We start from the raw sequence: 19,617 nt of genomic DNA, 5'->3' as shown, positions 1-19,617 counted from the left end.
GCACAAATCAATTCAATAGTAAAGTCATAAATATTTTAACCTCTAGGCTTTCTCTCATAATTATTAAGGTGAATTTGTTCCAAGAAGCCAAATTAAAAACCCTCATTTGGTCCTCAAGTTTATCGTGCATTGGTGAAACTGCAAATGAAAAGAACGTTCATTTGAAGATTGTGGCCTTAAGAAGCAATAAAGATGATCTCTATTTAAAAAAAAAAAATAAAAAATTACCTGGGGCAGTTTGGAAGTAAATCGCCTATGATATTGCAAGCTTCTTTTTCCTCAAGGGCAGGACATCGCTTCCCCCCGCCAACTGTGATCTGAGTCATGATCCGTGACCGGAGGCGGTAGCCAGGGGATAGGTCGGTGGACCGGCAGGTCTTAGAGCAGGGGCTCCACGATGACCAATCGGATGTCTGACAGTCTTTGGGGATCACGCATGTTTGGAAGGTCAGTGGGGATTTGTCCTTCGTACAGAGGCTGCAGATTGAGGAGAGTAAATTACTGTCACGTCAAGGAAATTTAATTTCATAACATGATATCTTTGTGACCCCTTTAAAGTTTGAGAGTGCAGTTGTACACAAAGCAAGCTATAAATAGATGTTGTTGGAATTTAATTGGATTTGCCGATGGAGAGGTATGAGACCCTATGAGCAAGTGGTTATGTTGATTTGTTGTTGAATAAATGACCTTTACTTCTTCCACTCAAGAATTTAAAGTACATCCTGTTAACACAGATCTCAAGACAAAGTCAATCTTTTACACAAGTGCCACAAAGAGCTGATATGCTCACTCAGAGATGTTAACCAAGCACAAGCACAAGTCATTAGTCATGATTTTAATGCTATTATCCCATTAAACTGCTGCTGCTGCTGCTGCTGTTCAACCCACTATAGTGCCAAACCATGTAACTGACCCATACGTCCTCTGCATGATAGTCTTTTGTGTGACAAAAACTAAAAGAGTGACATGGAAATAAATGGAAATGAGAGTTTAAAAAAACAACAACAATATCACATGGCACAAACACTGATCTCCTGGGGAAAAGTACAGTCAACTTGTACCAGTAGTAAATCTGGGACTGCCAAGAATTGACTTTTGTCGCTCTATCAGAAAAAAGCTCTATCAGCAAAAGCTCATGTGTGATCTATTTCACCACTGTATAATGACCCCATAAATGAAGTCATAACCCAGTGAGCCATCTGGGTGGTGGTGGTAAGCCTAAATCAGCCATATCCTTAGCTACGATAACCAGACTATGGCCATTTAATAGGCTAATCCCAAACGAAAAGCACGTGTTTTCTCATCCAATTACAGTTTTTGTTGGCTAATCTTGGAAGTTGAATTAGTCAGGTTATTGAGATACAAGATAATTTTTAGACTTTCTCCTTGTAATGAGGCTGTAAGTTGAGAAAAATGAAGCACAATACACGTGGGAAATCTATTTCAAAAGCGCCACACCTCCTTAGATAAAATAAGTGCTAATCAAGCAATGCAAAATAAAATCCTTTTTTCAAACCACACACACACACAAAAAAAAACATGTCAATGAAAAGAGATGTGTGGCAAGATAAACGACTTTTAAACTACTCTGTCCAAAATGGCAACAAGCAAGAGCAATCACAAGAAAATTGATATGACAATTAAATGCTGTACAACTTCAATGTAGTATGCCTTATTATAAATAAAAAAGCAATATGGAGCAATAAAAAGGCTTAATTGAAACAACATGATTGAAATGTGGTCCCTGAAACAATGATGGCAGTCAGAAATGGATTTTAACAGCCAGCTAATAGTGACACTTTACACCAAGAAAATGGTATGGTGGCATTTAATCAATGTAATATACATGCAATGATTTTCTTTCTGTATGAGAAAAACAAAACAAAGCAAAAAAACACAAGACAGAATGTTGTTTGTTACTGTGTATTTGTGTTTGTGTGTGTGTGAGACACAGCATGTGTAGGTGTGCATTTGTGTGTGCTCTGCTTTGTGTGCGAGTACGTGCAGAAAAATCCATTCTTATCAAATCCAAATACCAAGGTTAGCTCTAACAGCAGAGAGTGGAACGGGGCAACACTTGACATTTAACACAATAATGCCTCCCTTCCTTGCTGAAATGCTGGTCAAACATCAGCCCTCATATAATCTAGTAATAATTGAATAAATAACCACCATCAATAAAAACCATTTTATTTCACTGAATACATCTCATGAGAGGTGGTGAGCATTGATTACGCCTCTCTTTTATTAAAAAAAATGTCCATTAGGATTATTTTGCCTGACAGACAACAACATTCAGCTCCTATAATTTTTAAAACTCTCCACACGCTTTATCAGAGGAAAAGTAAACTGATGAAAGAGAAACAAACTACAGGTATTTCCTTTCATTATTAAACCTGCAAACATTTCCGCTTGGATACAGTACAAAAAAAAAAAAAAAAAAACACAAGAAGAAAGAAATATTATACAGCACTGCTGTTTTCATATGAGAACAAATCAGGTGCACCACAACATTTATCACACCTTGAAATCCAGAAAATTAGAATCGGGGGTTCTATTTGGTGCAAATTATTAGAATGTCCTTAGGGGGTAACAGGTGGAATCAGTCTTTCTATACCATTGAGGTATGTGGTCTGACAGAGGGAAAAATGGGTTTGTGGATCCCAGTGGGGAAAAGAAACGAAAAGCAAACTTTTTTACATGTATTGTTGATTTCAAAGAACTGCCGATTCTTCCAGGATTGATTGCCCCAGCAATGTCAGCCTTAGAGCAGTGCATCTGAAAAACAGTTTCTTGTAAAACCTGCATTTTATTCTAGGATGAACAAACTGTCTTTGTCAAACTGTAAGTGTATACTATCTGATAAATATTTCAGAAATTTGAAAATCATGGGGGATGTGTCAGGAGAAAGTATTTTGCCAATGAACCATAGGGGGAGAGAAGGGTTTTTTTTTTTGCAGTGGGGGGTTAAATAATGTACTCTGGAAAGACAAATCCAGCATACAACTTTTTGACGGTGGTTAAAGTAGATGTGTTTGGCGCAGACCAAAGACAGCTTTCAAAAAGAGCATTTTTCAACCAACTGTGAAGGATGGCAAAGAAAATGTTATAGATTCTAATGCAGCACAGTGCCGGGGACCTGAAGATTTAAAGTACAGTAAGAAATCTACCAAGAAAAGTTTAAACGATCGTGCAACTGATGGAATTTTGCATTGAAGAGTGGTAGGGTGGCCACTTTGGGGGCATAATGAATGAAAAAGGCACAAGTATTCCTAATTTTTGTGAAAAATGCATCAATATGTCTCAACTTCAATCCACATTACCATATTAAGATGATTTTCCTATTCTTTATGGTTTGAAGCATGTTGCTTACCTCAGCATAGCATTTTTGCCATCACTTCTTGTACAGCGAACATGTCGTGTCTGGTATCCCACTTCTAGTTCCCACGACGCGGGGTACTTAATGTGCGCATGAGCAAGGTGGTGGTGGGTGTGATGGAAATGCTGGTGAGAAGCTAGTGTGTGCAGCGTGGCTGTGTTGTTCTCGTTGGACATAGTACTGAAGTCCACTGTGGTCCTTCCACTTAATAGCGCATCCTTGTGATGGGGCATTCGGCACTCACTCCAGGCCCCTACTTTAAGGCTGTACTGGTACTCGTCCTCCCCAGCCGGGCAGTCAACATGGCTGGAACAAGTCCTGGTCTCAGTTAGGTTGGGGCAGTTTGCCCCTCCATACATTGATGTGGCCAGAACATGTCGAGTCCGATGCTGCAGGCCAGCACCGCAGGTTTTGCTGCAACTTGACCAAGAGTTGAAGTCTGAAACCACACAGTCCTGGGGGCAGGGGACAAGGCATGCCTGCTCCACAGGTGGTTTTTGGGAAAAGAATTCACATATCCTCGAACTGACTGTGGTCCGATTTGAGGTGCGTACGCAGTAGACTTTGCGCCTCTGGATCCCATGCTGTGCTGTAATGCACTCAGTTGCCCTCAACTTGAGCTCATTGGAAAAGAAAGGAACAAGAACACAGCTCCCCCACTCTGACGCCTCCCACTCGAAGAGGTCCTGGTGCCAGTCGCAGACTTTAAAACACTGTCTCTGGCTTTCTGGTTTCTCCATGTGATGGCAGTGGGAGTGATGGGTGGTCCAGCCCTCCATGTGGATGCACCATATTGTCCTTGTCTGAACCCCACCAGAGCCACACTCCTCACCGGTACACTGACCCCACTGGCCTGCAGCAAAGAAAAAACACACAGAGAGGGCATTTTCATTAAAAACTGAAGCTTTAGGGGAAAAATGATTTAAATTGCAGCAATCTGGCAGCTTGCAATCAAGCAAAATTCAAGGCCATTCACTTAACCTCCATGATTGCTTTATTCATGAACTGAGGAAAAAAGGAACAAAGGAACACAAAGTAATCAAACCAGTGGCGGACATCAATATAAAGAAAATACAAGATCAGTTTCTTTGTCACAAGGGATTAAATTCATTTTTAGGTTCTTGAGCTCAAACTGATCAGTATTTTTGGTCACGTATAGTATGGTTAGGAGTTCACTTGGGTATTATGATAAGATATGCTATTAACTTGAATTATGCGGGCCGTTATTATCATTATTATAATTTGTATTATTACTTCATTACAACAAAGCCTCTCCTTTAACAGTAAAAGCATGCAAATGCTTACATGTAATGTCTGCAAAGGTGAAATGGTGTACAATGGTGATTTTAAGAGATCTTTCAAACAAAAATGATAAATTAGATGCTTTTGAACTTGTTTAACAAACCATAAGGTTGAATTGTCTTAATATGTCAATCAATTAACCAGTGCTAGCAACATTTAGGAAAGAAATTTCTGCTTAATAATTAAGGAAATGTAATATTGATCACTCAAAAGGGTCAGCTCACAAACACCCAGTCAGATATTTTTGTCTCAGAAGATCTGAGTCACCTGCTTTCAAAGAACTATGTGAAATGGCAATGAACTCTTTACTCACATTAAGGGATGGTGGCAAATAATGGGTGTAAATTCAGAGGCACACAAATAAATATAATTAATATTTGATGACCCTTGTTGTTGTGAACACAGAAATTCTTTGGTTCACATCAGGTAACTATAACCCAAAAAGTTAGAAAGAAATGGGTGTGTTAGGGGAGTGGCTCAAAACTAAGACATTAATCCAGAGGACTAGGGTGTCTAACCTGTGTCGGGACTTTTTCAGTTTCTTGTTAATTAGCTAAGGGCTGCATCAGACCCTCATCATTTTATTCAAATAGGACTTTTTTTTAAAATTAATGAGCCAATCATATTTGTAGTTAAATATGTGACAAATATATTGATGAATATTACCAAAAAGAGTTGTATCAGATGCTGGGGTTATTTTCTTCATCTGGGGTTTTAGTTACAAACAATGCAGTGACATTTGTATTTAAATGTAACAAATATATAGATTATGTCTCAACAAAAACAGTAGCCGATTGTCGGTTTTTATAAAATGTTAAGTTTTGAATACCAAGCCCAACAAATCTTAAATACATTTTTAACCTCTTTGTCCTCATCATTAAAAGAAGTAGACATAAATCAATTTCCTGATATGATGTGATTATCTTCGTCAGTCACGTTCTTAGTTATTTTGCCACATGCTATGAAAAAGATAAGTTGATTCATTTCTTCTAATTGGAATTAAATTGATGTAATAATGAGATCCTACTGCTTCCCAAATTGCTTTCGAATGACAACCTGTTCAAACTGTTTTATGTCTTTTCATGCCAGAGAAATCTGTTGTTAACACTTTGCTTCCTGGCCTATAGCTAGCATTTTAAGGCTCCTTTGTTTGTTTGCTTAATGTAGGAATAGTCTAAAGTACACATTTTTATTCACAGTTCATTGAAGCACAATGTTGAGTTTCTTTGTCCTGGCACTGTGATGCTAATGAGACTGTCACTAATATATTATTCTGATCAAAGATCATAGATCATGTTTGCATCAAAGGTACAACGTATCAAACTGAAAATGCTGCTGAAGCTCTAAAGGTAGAAATACAGTTGATTGTGATACCATGTTTCTTTTTGTTGTTTGCTTGTTTCTTCTAACACTTTATTTTTGTTCTTTTTGTTAAGATAAAAAATCAAACACAAGAAAGGGCATTTCTTTTCACTTGTTTTCAAAAAAATCAAAACATAAACACAAAAATAAACAAGAAAACAAATGAGATGTTTTATTTCATTGGTATGTTGGACTTGAGTGTCCTATTGGCTCTCTTTGGCTATTTGCTCACTTATGTTTGCACAGAACTCTTCAAAATAAAGTTTCTTTCTCTTTGCCGTTAAACAGTGAAAAAAACGCATGGGGGCATATTGAGAAACAAAGACAGACCCAGTAATTGCTTCAGAATTTGATTAAAAAAAAGAATGACAGAGTGTTTTAATCTTCCAACAGACCCACTCCCAGAACCACATCACGTATCGGCCACTGCAAGTCATACAGAGCATTTAAACTTAACATATTATGCAACTTTAATTTACAGTGAGATTTTAACACTGGAAGGATGAATAAATGAATTCCTGATTTGGCTAAAAACTCAAAAAAAGCTAAGTGCAGCATTTTAGATGGAAATAAACATATGGAGTTGTATATACATTTTCATGTAAAGAGGTGCAATTACCTTACCGTTTGTGTCTGGTTCAGTAAACACAGAGGTTGTTAAATGTAATTTGAATGTTTTCTGCATATTTCAAAGTGAAAAAAGTTTGCACCGTCTGTGCTTCATTAGACGTGCAGTTTGGCTTGTTTATTTGCCTTTTTATACCTCATTGGAGATACCATAATGATTTGGGATTAAGCAGAGGTTTATTGGAGAGGGGCTGTGGTTGTTTCTGTTACAGCACTACTTTACTCACTACTTACACTTTGGGACCTTTACACTTCAGTCAAAGCTGCCAAGAGTTCAGAAGTTACAGAAATACAATTTGAATAGTTAGTCAAAATTAAGGTTACAGATGTTCAGGGTCGCAAGCACCCATGTTTCTTCCAAGTATGCATACAGCCTTTGTGGTCACTAGTGGCACTCTTTCATGATAAACACCCTTTCATCGGCATGACCACCTTTGCTCAGTAGTGCTGTTTTCAAACTGTGCCAGGGTGTGATTTATGGAGGTGTGATTGGGAGTGATTCTGCTGCAAGGGGAGCCAGCTAACACAAGCACTAGTTCATCTTCTAAGCTCTGAATAATCACTCTCTCGATCTGTCAGCATCAGCATCTCAGGAGGAACCAGTTGCCCACAGCTCCTTCATTCCCGTCGCACTTAGTCACCTTGCTCGCACCTCTGGGGGCCCCGGCACCCATTGAGCTCCTGCTATATTTACCATTCAGTTTGAAAACTGAAATTGAATGAAGCAAAAGCAGATGAGCAGACATCACTACATTATGGGAAAATGCAGAAATTAAACTTAGCCAGTGTAGTGTGACTGAACACGTATTATCTTCCTCAGCAGCGTTCAGTTCAACCCTTAAGTTAGACAAATGATGCTAAAGCTGTACGATAATAGCAAGTAACACAACAAAAGCAATTTCCACTCTGCCCCGAAACCAGACAGATGAGGGAAAGAAGCAGCAAAGAAAAGAGCAATAAACTGTCTCCTAAACAGCAACCGCACTCGCTACTGTTGAAATGCTTGGCTCTCTTGTCCATTTAATTACATTTGGTAAAAGCATCACTGATTCAGGTCAGTGGGGAAAAAAACACCCTGTAGGATCACAGGCTGGTGTACTTGCTGTATGAACTTCTTTCGGCTATTTTAGGTTTGTTAATGTATAACCTACAGAAATGCATATATGTATATGGATCTATCTATCAATCTATCTAAATTTAGAAATATTATTGGCTTTTTTCAGCTTGATTAGATAGATGCAGTGAAGACTGTCAGGAAAGCAGAGGGAAAGAGAGGGGGAGACATGCAGCAAAAGGCTGTGGGTCAGACTCGAACCCGGGGCGGCCACCTGCTATGGTCGCCTGCTCAGCCCACTGAGCTAAACTGGCACCCCAAATGCATATATTTTTATTATTTATATTATTTTAGACAACCAAACACTATTCTGTAAAGACATGGTGGTATTTTTTCCTTGGTATACTGCCTTTAAAATCTAAGTCTAAGAGTATTTTTGTTGGCCTATGACTGATTATATAGTCTATCTTCTGTACTTTTTCAAACATTTGTGTAAATAATAGTATATAAAACTTGTTTTGGGCAAGCTTCTTAATTAAACTATTTCACTGTTGGTAATATTTGATTATCGGTCATTCTCTTATCATGCTGCAGCTTTTCGTACATTTCCTCACAAGGATGTAGTGAATTTACTTGCCATCCATCTTCAACTTATCTCCCTCAGTTAAGCTTCACTGTTTGTACACATGCGTCCTTTGTCACAACACTTTTAATTAAATACCTATGCCACCGAGCCTAATTATGCGCAAAGCTATCCCCAGTGACACACTTCCATCAGTTGTAATTTATGAGCACTGTGGTTCATATTCACTTACAACATTAATATATGCAGAAATTCATCAAATTATCATCAGCCACTCGATCCATCTCCCGAAGGCCTGAATCAGCTCATTTCTCCTTACATGCTACACAAACACGAATGCGCAGTGTTTATGTAGCAGGTTAGAAGGACATCCGGAGAAAAATATGTGCAAAATATCATCATCAGGCAAATTAAGTGACAATAACACTGATGACCCCGAGCTAAAAATAAAAACTTTGTGTGATGATAAAAAATGAGCCACTTCTGAGAGATGTTTGACCTTCGCGCTTGAATATAAATCATATATTTCCATAAATGCTCAATAAGTGAATGTATTATAGCACTTTTGTTTTGGATTGACAATGAGATACTTAATGTGCTTGGATTATCTGCAGGGAAAAAGCATCAAATGTAGCTTTAACATCCCAAACTTATGAATTATGTTCCTTGGGGCTGCAGTACTATACACAATGCCCCACTAAGCTTTTGTTATAATTTAGTATTCAGGCCCACAGCATCCATGCCAGACCTACTTGAATAGCTAATCACTTTTTAAATGGCCAACAGTATAAACACTAGACAACACTAACACATGCTGTGCCCACTGAGTGATGTAATGCCCACTTGGGCCAATCCATAAAAGTAAATAAATAAATAAACACTGTAAGACTATCCAGTTTTTGACCAAAGAATGTGCTTTTAAAATAAAATATAATGTTTAGCAAAGAGGAAAATCAAACATCCCTGCATGACACTGAAAAAAGATACAATAAAAACCCTAAAGTAGGAAACCACTGTCCTCTGTTCTGATTTATGTTTTTTTCTTAAATCCAAGCTCCGATAAATCTTGATGATGAAGATTTCTAAGTGGATGATCAATCATGACTTCTTCAGAGTTATCACACAGTGAAGTGAGGAGATTTTCCAAAATGCATGGCAGGCAAACAGCAAAGTATGGTTCACCCCTGAGAAATAATAACCATCATAACAAAGCTATGCTCCTTCTGATATATTATATTTCTATTTCCCAGATATTTTCATTTTTTAACTAAAGCAAAACAAACTACTTAGTGGTGTTTCAGGCTCTAGAAATAATAGTACTTTGTGCACTACGGAAAATAACTGCACATCAGTTATAGGTATAAGGCTACAAAAATAAATAACAGGAATCTACAGTATGACCAGCTTGTGTTCAAATCATTTTTTAATTTTCTTTCTTTTTTCTGTTTAGAAGCACGTACAAACTTTTGTTTTCTGACTATTTATCTATCGATCAATATTGGAAGGTTAGTGGTTCGATTCCTGGCTGCTCCAGTCTGCCTCCCAAATATCCTTGGGTCAGACACAAACCCCAAGATTCTCTCCTGTTACACATGTTTACATCCCAAAGGAACTCTATTGGATTAAGATCTGGTGATGTGCACACTGTGGTCAGCAATAATGATCAGGTAAGCTGTGGTGTTAAAATGAAGGTCAATTGGTAATAAGAACCCTAAACCATGCCAAGACAATGTCCCCACACCATTACACTAACTGCAACTCCAGCCATTGATACAAGGTTAGATGGATCCATGTTTTTTGAACCAAATTTGCATAAGACCAGAAAATTTTTTCCAGTATTCTCTTATGCAATTTTGGTGAACCTGGCAGAAGGGGCAAATGTTGTGGTCTTTACCATGATGTGCATTCGGAGTTGCACATATCTTGGTTGTAACAAGTGGTCGATTGATTTACTTCCTGTCACCATCTTTTTTAGATCATTCTCTGTAAACCCTAGACATGCTTGTGTGGGAAAACCCAAGCAAACCAGCCCATGTGGTACCAACAACCATGTCGCATTTACCCTCCTAGGACCTGGCGTCCACATTTGTGGACATCACATTTTGGGTTATTTAGACCAAAATACTGAATGTTGCTCAAAAGGGCCTGATGTCCACTTACGAGGACATTATACTGTCCCTTTTCTATTGATTCTTTGTTTTTACATTCATCGGGTCCCAATCAGCCCAAATATCAAAGAGAAATTAAAAATGCATGCCATGAAAGAGTTCGGGTCTTAGGAGGTTAAGTCACTTAATAACCTTAGTTCCCAAGTCTGATACTCAGTATGATCTTTACCAGGTCACTGTCTTCATCATGTCTACATGTCTAAATGCAGTAATTTCCTGTCCTGTCATTGGGTGATTCAATATTTATGGTAACAAAGAGTTGAATAGGCGTACCTAAAAAAGTGGCCAGTGATTTAAATAGTTATGCATTATTCTTTCTGTTGTTTTTCCCTTATATAGATGTATCTGTGTGATGAAATCAAATATTATTTTTCAGTTGTGATCACCTTATTTTCCCTTCTAACAGTCATTTTTCCTTGCCAATTGTTGAGTTGCTTGTCTGTATATTTAACCTGCCCACGGGTGAGAGCTCTCAGAGAATTTTAAATGGTTGCTGCTGAAAACAGTTTTCTGTTTGTTAAGTCAAGAAAGCAAACAAGCTGTAGGTGGCAGACATATTTGAAATAGCACACACAGAAACCTTTTTTTCCTGGCTTTCTATAGCTTCCTAATAGAGATCCTGGACTGACTTATTACAGGTTGCCTACTGACTGAGTTGTATGAAGATAGTTTCTTTATATTTGAGTCTTAGTGTATTTCTATAGACACTATCATTTTGTAGATAGACCCATTCCTCCTTGGGATGATAACAATTAACTTTCAAATATAATTGCTGATATCTTTGCATATATGATGACACTGTGAGACATGGCTTTTATACTAAAATAAGTAGCATAAAATACTGTGGAACTAGGGCCGTTAAAGGATTTAAAAGTCAGCGAAAGAGGACCGATTCCTGTAAGTTTTCTTCCTTAAAATTTTTTTTAAAACCAAAAGGTCCAAAAAAGAAAAAAAAAAGAAAAAAAGAAAACTGTTTAGGTGACCAGAGGGTATTTGGTCATGTGTCATATGATGTCAAAACAACACAACAGGGAACTCATTTTTCTTTCCTCAGTTTGAGCGATGAATCCAGTGACATTTCCTTTTAGCAGCGTTGGCATGTCATGCTGTCATACTAAAAATACACCAATGTTTAGACTCAGAAAGAACTTCTTCTCCCCACAGAATCAATGCTTGGTCATTCTATTAACTAGCCTTGAGAGACATGGTAGTTCATCTACCAAGCGGATATTGTATTTCCTCTAAGATCTCATTTATATACATAGATCCCACTTTGATTGTTTGTGAGATCCCCAGAGGGGTGCTCTTGCTGAAATCAATGTGTTTACACTTATAAATGCCACAGTACTTTAGTCAGCATCACTTTAAAATGTGAAAACAACAGTGGGGGATGTGAGGTGTGCTATGCCTCTGCAGTGATCAGAATCTTTTTCCGTGTAATTGCTTGTCTCATGTGGTCTTCTCAAGTCCCTGTGCCAGCCTATGTAGAGGTGACAAGTAATTGGATAGGATGTCATTCACTCCTCTGTCTCACTGCCTTCCGCTGACCTGGGATTTCTCTCTTAAGCACAGGAGCAGAACTAATGGCCGTATCTACAGACAGCAACCTGAGGAAAGACCCTGGTGTTTAGATAATGCAGGTGACCAGGGCATGAAAGAACAGAGATAAAGTGACAATTGTATCGCTGACAAATTTAAAATTGCACCCATGGCAACTGTTATGATGCAGTCCCTGGGGGAATTTGTGTATATCGTACAAGATTTAATTCTCTGCCCAACATCAAAAGAAAATCCATTAGATAAAACTGGAATACCAGCAGGGGAAACTGGGGATAAACTAGATTTAAGACTATGAATAAATACTAATCTTAATTGGTTGAAGGGGGCCATGACAAGGTTGCCTTCATGGCTAAAAACATCTGCTGTAACTTAATTTGAGAGCTGATTAATGATGTACCCGAGTGGCTTTCCTTGAGGTGCTCTTAGACTGAGAAGCAAGCAGCAATTCCTGAAGTGCTTCTCTGCGATTTTGTCTGAGGAGAATGCACTCCAAATCATTGGTTTAAGTTGAGGTTTAGACGACTAAATTGCCAGGTAATTGTCAACAAAATAAAAGCTAATTAATTTGGTAAAACATTATTCGTACTAGAATATTTTCAACCGATTCTTGTATCATGTAGTAGCTTTCGTTAGCTATACAGCGTTTTTAACCACTGGCTTTATTCTTTTTATAGTTGCAGCTTTACTGTTTGCTTCAGTCTCACCACTTTTATCAACCAATCTTATCAACTCAACCTTTTTCCATTTGCAGCAGACAGCTTCCTTTTCAGGGAAAAGCTTTGATGCCCACTGCACACTACCTGCCATGTACCAAATAGCAATCAGACAAAGTTACAAGAGTTGATGGAAAGCAAAACAGAGGTAAGAGCAGAGTGAGCTGTGGGCTTACGGGTTGCCACAGTCACTTCAAATCAACACTAATATTCCTTCATGTGGCTAGATGTACAAATAGGGAACTCTTGTGAACACATTCACCATAACAGTTTTATATAGTAACAGACCTTTTTGATGACAGATTTGCTTTGTAGCAGGGCAAGCATAGGTGAAACTACTAGCGCTCGGCTCCCTTAAGTATTCCTATAAGCTTTAGGAGTAAACCAATGTTAGTGCAGGACCTTTGTGAAGTGGAATTTAGCCATTATTAAAACATATTATTTTAGGTTCACTACCAGTTGCAAAATATGAAGTCATCACTTGCAAATTCAATAACACACTCAAGTAGAAATAAGCAGCCAAGTGAACAAAGCAGCCACCATGGACATGAGTGTGTGACTCATAGGCTGAATTTTACTTGCACATATTAGGCCGTGTATCTTTGGATGTTCTGACAACTCTCACCGATTTACTTTGATGACAGAAAAGATTGACTAACCAAAGAATTCTAAAGCAAGTAGGTGTATTTAACACTTGTCCGGGGCAAAAAGACAAGATTTGCAAACTTTATGTTCAAATATTTTGAAAACTGTCATGTCAGACTGTTTTGCACAGGCTGAATTCAGCTTTGAAGGTAGAGCTGAGTCGTGCAGTAATTGTAGAGCAGACACTGTCACATGCACAGTAGCTAATTTGTACACTTTGTTGTACATGCACAATGACAATAAAGGGCTATTCTATTCTATTCTATTCTATTTTAGTTATATATGGAAGGTCTTTTCGAATTCGCAAACAAGTATGAGTGGCAGTGAATATCGGCACCTGCAAAATAACACTATTTCCTTATGACTATGTTTTATCAATCTTGCTGCACATGCTATAGATCGGATCTCATAGCCCCAGCAAATATCTCCCAAGAGTTGAACACAAGAGCTCTAAAAGTTCATTCAAGAATCTGAAGGTCACTCTTGGTGTGAAAAATCAAACCTCCATGGAATGGGTGCCAATAAAAACCCTTTAGCTATACAAAACCCACAGCCAAACTAAAAACTACAGTCTTCCGATGAAAAAGCAACCATTTGGGGTTTTGTTTTTGGTTTTGTTTTGTTTGCTGGGACCCTTAAGACTCGGTACTTAGTGGTCACTGACAAGACTATTTATTCTATATCGTATCAATTAGTGTTTTAAAGCTATGTAAGGCTGTCTCTCAAAGGGTTGAAGTTAAAGTTTCAGCAGGATAATGATCCTATGCACACTGGCAAATCTACCAAAAGAGGAACAAAACTAAGAAATAAAGCAATATGGCCATGTCTAAGCCAAGACCTGAATCCTATATCAAATCCCAGTGAGGTGGGATTTAAAATGAACCTGTTTATAATAGGTAGTATATTCAAGAAACTCCTGAAACATATTGCAACTGACGAGATTTTACATGGCAGAATGGTCAAAATTTTCAGTAAGCCAATGTTGGAAACTGGTGGCCAGTTATGCAAAAGTCCTGTAACAAGTTATTTCTACTACAAGTGACAATACGAGCTGCTGACAGCAAGGACACGCTTTTACACATAAGAATATTTCATTTAAAAAATATATATGCGTGGACTGAAAGTACAGAAAAGGTTTAAAAAAAATTACATATACTAGGTCTAGCTGATCACAACGGCAAACTTTTCAATACCATTAAGTGCATTCAAGAATATATGGAATTATATAAGTGTATCTGTTTTTCAGTCAAAGCAGGCCGGTTCAGGAACCTATATTCGCAGTAATTGCCATTGCTTTTCTTTGTGTCTCAAAATATGAGCCTTGAATAGATAAAAGGGAGCAAATGTTCCTGACTCACATTATTATTAGCTTCTCTTTATTTTATTTTTGCACTTGAACTAAAGAAAAGTGACTGCTATAAAAGGAAAAAATGTCTGCAACATTTAATTCAGAAAGACAAGAATCCTCCACACCACCACCACCCCTTCCATCCCTTTCTAAAAATACTGACTGGCACTAAACGTAATAGGAACTCATGAATTTGCTGTTGTTTTCGAGAGCTTCCTTCTCGACAGTGTTCTAGAGTCATTTTACTTTACAAAATTATTTTGGAGTACTTTGTTTGTTCCTTTAGTAGAGGAAAAATAGTGAATGGACCAATTCTGTAAGGACCCAAAATTTCCACAGACAGAAGTGCAGATTACCCGAGTCAGGTAGCCTGCAGAGTGTAACCTGTGGAGGCTAAACACTTCACCTATCCTCCATCTGTCATTTGCATCCCCTTTGTCCCTCAGTTATTAATCAGATACTCCCTTGTTTTATGACTATCTGTGGGAGGCTAAATAAATAATTACTGGAGAAAATTATAATTTGCCAACCTCCCTAACACTGCTCATCTAAACCTTACCAATTTCAGTGTGACTGGATTATTTTTTTTAAATCACACCTCATAGTGAAAGTAAAATAAAGTTAAAAATACAGTGTGCTTTCACTACTCTCACAAAGGTCACATTTGCTGTTGGAACCATACAGTCACTTTACCCAAAACACAAAACCTAAGAGTTTCTGGGTTTTCTTTATTGGACTTCCCAACAAAACCATCAACCACTGTGCAAGGTAGTTGTTATCAGCATGTCTATTAGAGATATGCAGACACTTCATATTTCTTTCCTGGACCCGCTCACAGGAATGGGCGAAAGACTAATGGATAGTTTGACAGTTCTGATGGCTGCTAGTGCCTTAATCTCTCTCTGATAACAAGAACAACACTGTGACTGCATCTTGCAAACAAGGCAAAAACTGGTAGAGGCGAAGCACTGTTGGGATGGTAAAGTAAGTCTGTTACTCTGTGATACCTATCATTTTGGTCTCGACTGAAATATGTCCACACGTAATTGGATTAACTGTCATAGAATTTTGTGCGGACGGTAATTGTTTCCATTGATTCTCATTTTGCTTTGTTTGTTATCCTCTGTTTTTTTTTTCAGTGAATACCACAAGTAGGCTGAAGTGTTTTGGTTGAGTCTGCTGTATAGATTGCTGTGAAATATTGGACAAACACTTAGCTGTAAGAGCTTTAGTGATTTTTGCTATAGAGGTATTATTGGATAGGAATATTTTTTTCTTCTTCACCAAATACCTTTTGAACTTGTGGTATTTTGTCAGAGCTGCACTGGGAAAACATTCAGCACGGACATATCCAAGAGGCCAGCTTTTACATTACTGCAACCAAAAGGGACTAAACAGCTTTGGAACTCAGCTTATTCTATACATATTTTCACACAGTCCTGAACTTTTCAAGACATCACCAATGGATGTGAGAATGTGAATATTCAGTGCACTGAGATTGGACTTTTAACAGCTTCCAGCAGTGATGTCTGATTACTATATAAGAAAAGCACAAGTAATAGTCTAAAATATCAACACCAAGGCACTGAGCATCCTGCGTCCTGCCTACTGCATGCTCTACCAAGGCAGCTTCCTCATCTAAACCTAACAGTGGATTTCCTGTAGTGAAACTTTAGATTTTGTCCTGAAGTTTAAAAGGGCAACTTCCGATGATGCTTAGACTTGAGTCTCCTGACATTGTCAAAAACTAAGCACACCTAAGCTGTGGTGAAAACAATATATTACTAGCAGCAGAAGTCCACATCCTTCGTCCGCATGTATATATGATACATTCACACACTATAGACTGGAAGCAGAGCCTAACAAATATTGTTATTTCAGACACAGAACACAGCAAAAAGAGCAATTGTGGTAAGTAAAATGCATGCTGTTACAAAGATTATGTAGATGATTGTAAAGGTTAAAAACAAGATGCCTGTGTGCTGTGTGAAATAATAAGAAGGAGAGCTGAAAAATGAAAATGGAAATCCTTGGACTTATAGCAGTGCTTATTCTGGCAAGTCCACTTGCTCTACAGAGCAACCGTAGCTTCAAGTGATCCTGACAAAATTGTTGACTGAATCACAAAAGAGCAGTCAGTCAGCAGCTCAGAAAAAAAAGTCAAAATGTTAAAAAGGCTTGGCTTAGCTATCAAACACATTCTTTCATCCGCAGTACTGTAATGCAACACTATATTTTGAGTCCTTCACAGATTGCTGTAGCTCTCACTGGAAACAGGGCTGCTTCTTTTTTCTTTTTCTCCCCCCACACTGTGTGAAAACAAAAACAAACAAAAAAACAAAAAACTGTTAAGTGTGCGCTGACTGTGTAAAAGATATATTCAACACTTGTGTCATTGCCATCTCCATTTTTGAATGCATATAAAATAAGAAGGGCAGTTATGTAAGCGAACATCTTGCAGGGAGATGTGGGTGTAATGCATAGATTTTAAATATCATAAAACCTGGTGCAACTCAACTGGTATGAGTGTGTGGCATGGATTTTGTGGCCCATAACTACACCCAACTCTCATTTAAAGCAACAATTAAAACTTCCACAGCCATTGGCATTCACAGCTCTTAGTGTGAACTGAGTATTCACCACCGTGCCAAATGGCTTTTTCTACCAAAATAAATAAATCTGATTTCCAAATTATAAACAACACAAGTTAATTTTCAAACTATTCTGCCAATACTCTATCAATACAATGTTGATTTGATCAAAAAAAAAAAATCAAGATCAAAACAATGCTATGAATAAAATTAATGCTAAAGTTTACTTCATACTTCATTACAGGCAAGAATGAAATACAGCTGCTTAGACTAAACAGTATAAACTGATAAGTACTGTGATCATCTCCTAATTTTGGACAATTTCGGATCATCTGCTAAGTATTTAGTGGTAAACAGTCTCCAGATGAAAACAAAATGTGCTTTGGTTCAATAAAAGAAGAAATGAATTATCAACAGGTTCTAGGCTAAAAGGATTCTCATAATGGCCACTGCTTGGGTTTCCCTTTAACATTCATTTTCTTGCTAGACATTCCTTTTATTATTATAACCCTTTTCTCTTCTAAAAAAGTTGACTTGCCTGTATTCACAGTTAAATTTACATCCACACAAATGCACACAAATATATAGTGTATATATATAGTGAGAGAGTGACCTTGTTACGCTAATGTTAAGGCTGTAGTTCACTTCTGTTTCAATAATGAGTTCAGCTCATTATATCAGCACACAGTCCCTCGTTGTAGCATAAGGATGATCTGACTGCCACCAGATTTCTTTGCCTGATGGTCGTGTTTTAATCATGAAAACTAAGCAGTGCCGTGCTTTAAAACAGAAATAATCTAAAAGCCTTTCCATATAACCCATGTCGGTGTAATGTATAAACATACATATGTTATTTAGCACAAGAAATGCACTGTTTCGGTTGTTGCACTTAGAATGTATGGTACCATTACCAATCAAAATTTTCAACTTAACATCCAGCCTTATTCTTAGTGGAGAGTGTAAACAGTTCCAGGATGCAAACCTTTGAGTCAGTGTGGTGCCAGTTCTTCGGATCATAGAAACAAACACCTTCCAGCTGCAAAGCTAAAACTCATTTAAACGAGTCAGAAAGAGATTCTTTCTTACTGGCATTTTACAGCTCACTGAACATTAATCAAGGATATTTCTACTTCTATTAAGAAATAATCCCCTGACCAATTTTCTCATGCAGATTAGTTTTTTAAAGGCTTATCCATTGAAACCTTCCGCAGATCCCACCTGTCCTCCACCTGCAGTCATCATAATCATAATAAGTCACACACATTCAAAGACAGCTCAATAATTAAAATATATGCGTTTCCGTTTTGAAGGTAACAGCTTCTTTGATGATGGGTTACCCTGGAAGGAACATGCCCGGTCATAACCATTTTCAATTTTTCCCTAATATAATTACTAAGCTCATCCATTACACAATAGGAAAGATGAGTAGTTACTATTGCAAAAAACACAGTCAAGATGTTTTTTGTGGGCGACACACTAAAAAACTAAAAAACACGAATAAGTGCACAACTGAAAATGACCAAATCACTGTTAGAGTGTTACTGGTTTCTTCATCCTTGTTGTCTACACTCATATTAAAAGTGGATCATTAATACATTAGAAAATACATTTTTGGTTAACTATCAGCTGTTAACTGGGATAAGATTTGCAGCTATTATCTAATACGCACAAAGAGAGAGTCAATCCTGTTGCTTTCATAGTGAAGGTATATAACAGATCAAACATCACTCCACAAATACTAATTAAGAGTTCAACTGGCTTCTTTCCTCATGATTAAGTGCTGGGCGTCTGGGGTAGAAAATGATGCATAGCATGTCAAACTTATATTAATTATGTGCAATAAGTTTCTCCTGCAAAACCTTAACTTAAGTGTCCTTTTTGGCACTTTCCATTAAAAACAAAACCCCACACATGACTTTATAAAATCTGCCAAAGAAGATGTACTCATTTTTGTTTAAAGATCACAACAGTGGCTTCTGGAGCCATTTCTCCAGAGCTAATATCAAAATAGTGTTACTGTTTGTACTTTCACAGCTATAGAGGAGAACATTTCCAACTTTGATAAACTGAAGCATTACTTGTGTTCTAGTTCACGACAAATAAAGCAATGTATTCACTCTTGACTTTATTGAGTCTCGTCTGTGTCTGCTGCTTTATTTCATCTGATGTTTAAAACAAATCTTAGCTGAAATTCAATAGTGTGTGCAGGCCATAGTCTATTTTCATTTCTATAATGAGTTCAGCATGTGAGAGTGGCACTTCCTGTAGCACCTGTGGTCCACTAA

At 37.7% G+C, this 19,617-nt stretch overlaps 1 protein-coding gene across 1 annotated transcript in view; it reads right to left on the bottom strand.

Annotated features, from left to right (window-relative positions):
• thsd7ba (thrombospondin, type I, domain containing 7Ba) overlaps positions 1-19,617 on the bottom strand; it is a 197,440-nt gene that overhangs the window by 115,510 nt on the left and 62,313 nt on the right. The window contains exons 4-5 of the mRNA XM_085248678.1: positions 3,374-4,232; positions 229-477 (exon numbers count right to left, since the gene is read on the bottom strand). Of these exons, the coding sequence (XP_085104804.1) occupies positions 229-477; positions 3,374-4,232 (1,108 nt within the window). The remainder of the gene's footprint in view (positions 1-228; positions 478-3,373; positions 4,233-19,617) is intronic.

The sequence above is a fragment of the Mchenga conophoros genome, linkage group LG16 (genome assembly GCF_057382185.1).
Source record: "Mchenga conophoros isolate Kocher_MC1m ecotype Shallow Benthic linkage group LG16, M_conophoros_male_GT1.1, whole genome shotgun sequence".
Classification (NCBI taxonomy): domain Eukaryota; kingdom Metazoa; phylum Chordata; class Actinopteri; order Cichliformes; family Cichlidae; genus Mchenga; species Mchenga conophoros.
Note: the sequence above shows the minus strand (reverse complement) of the source record. Positions and strands in the feature narration are given on the sequence as shown.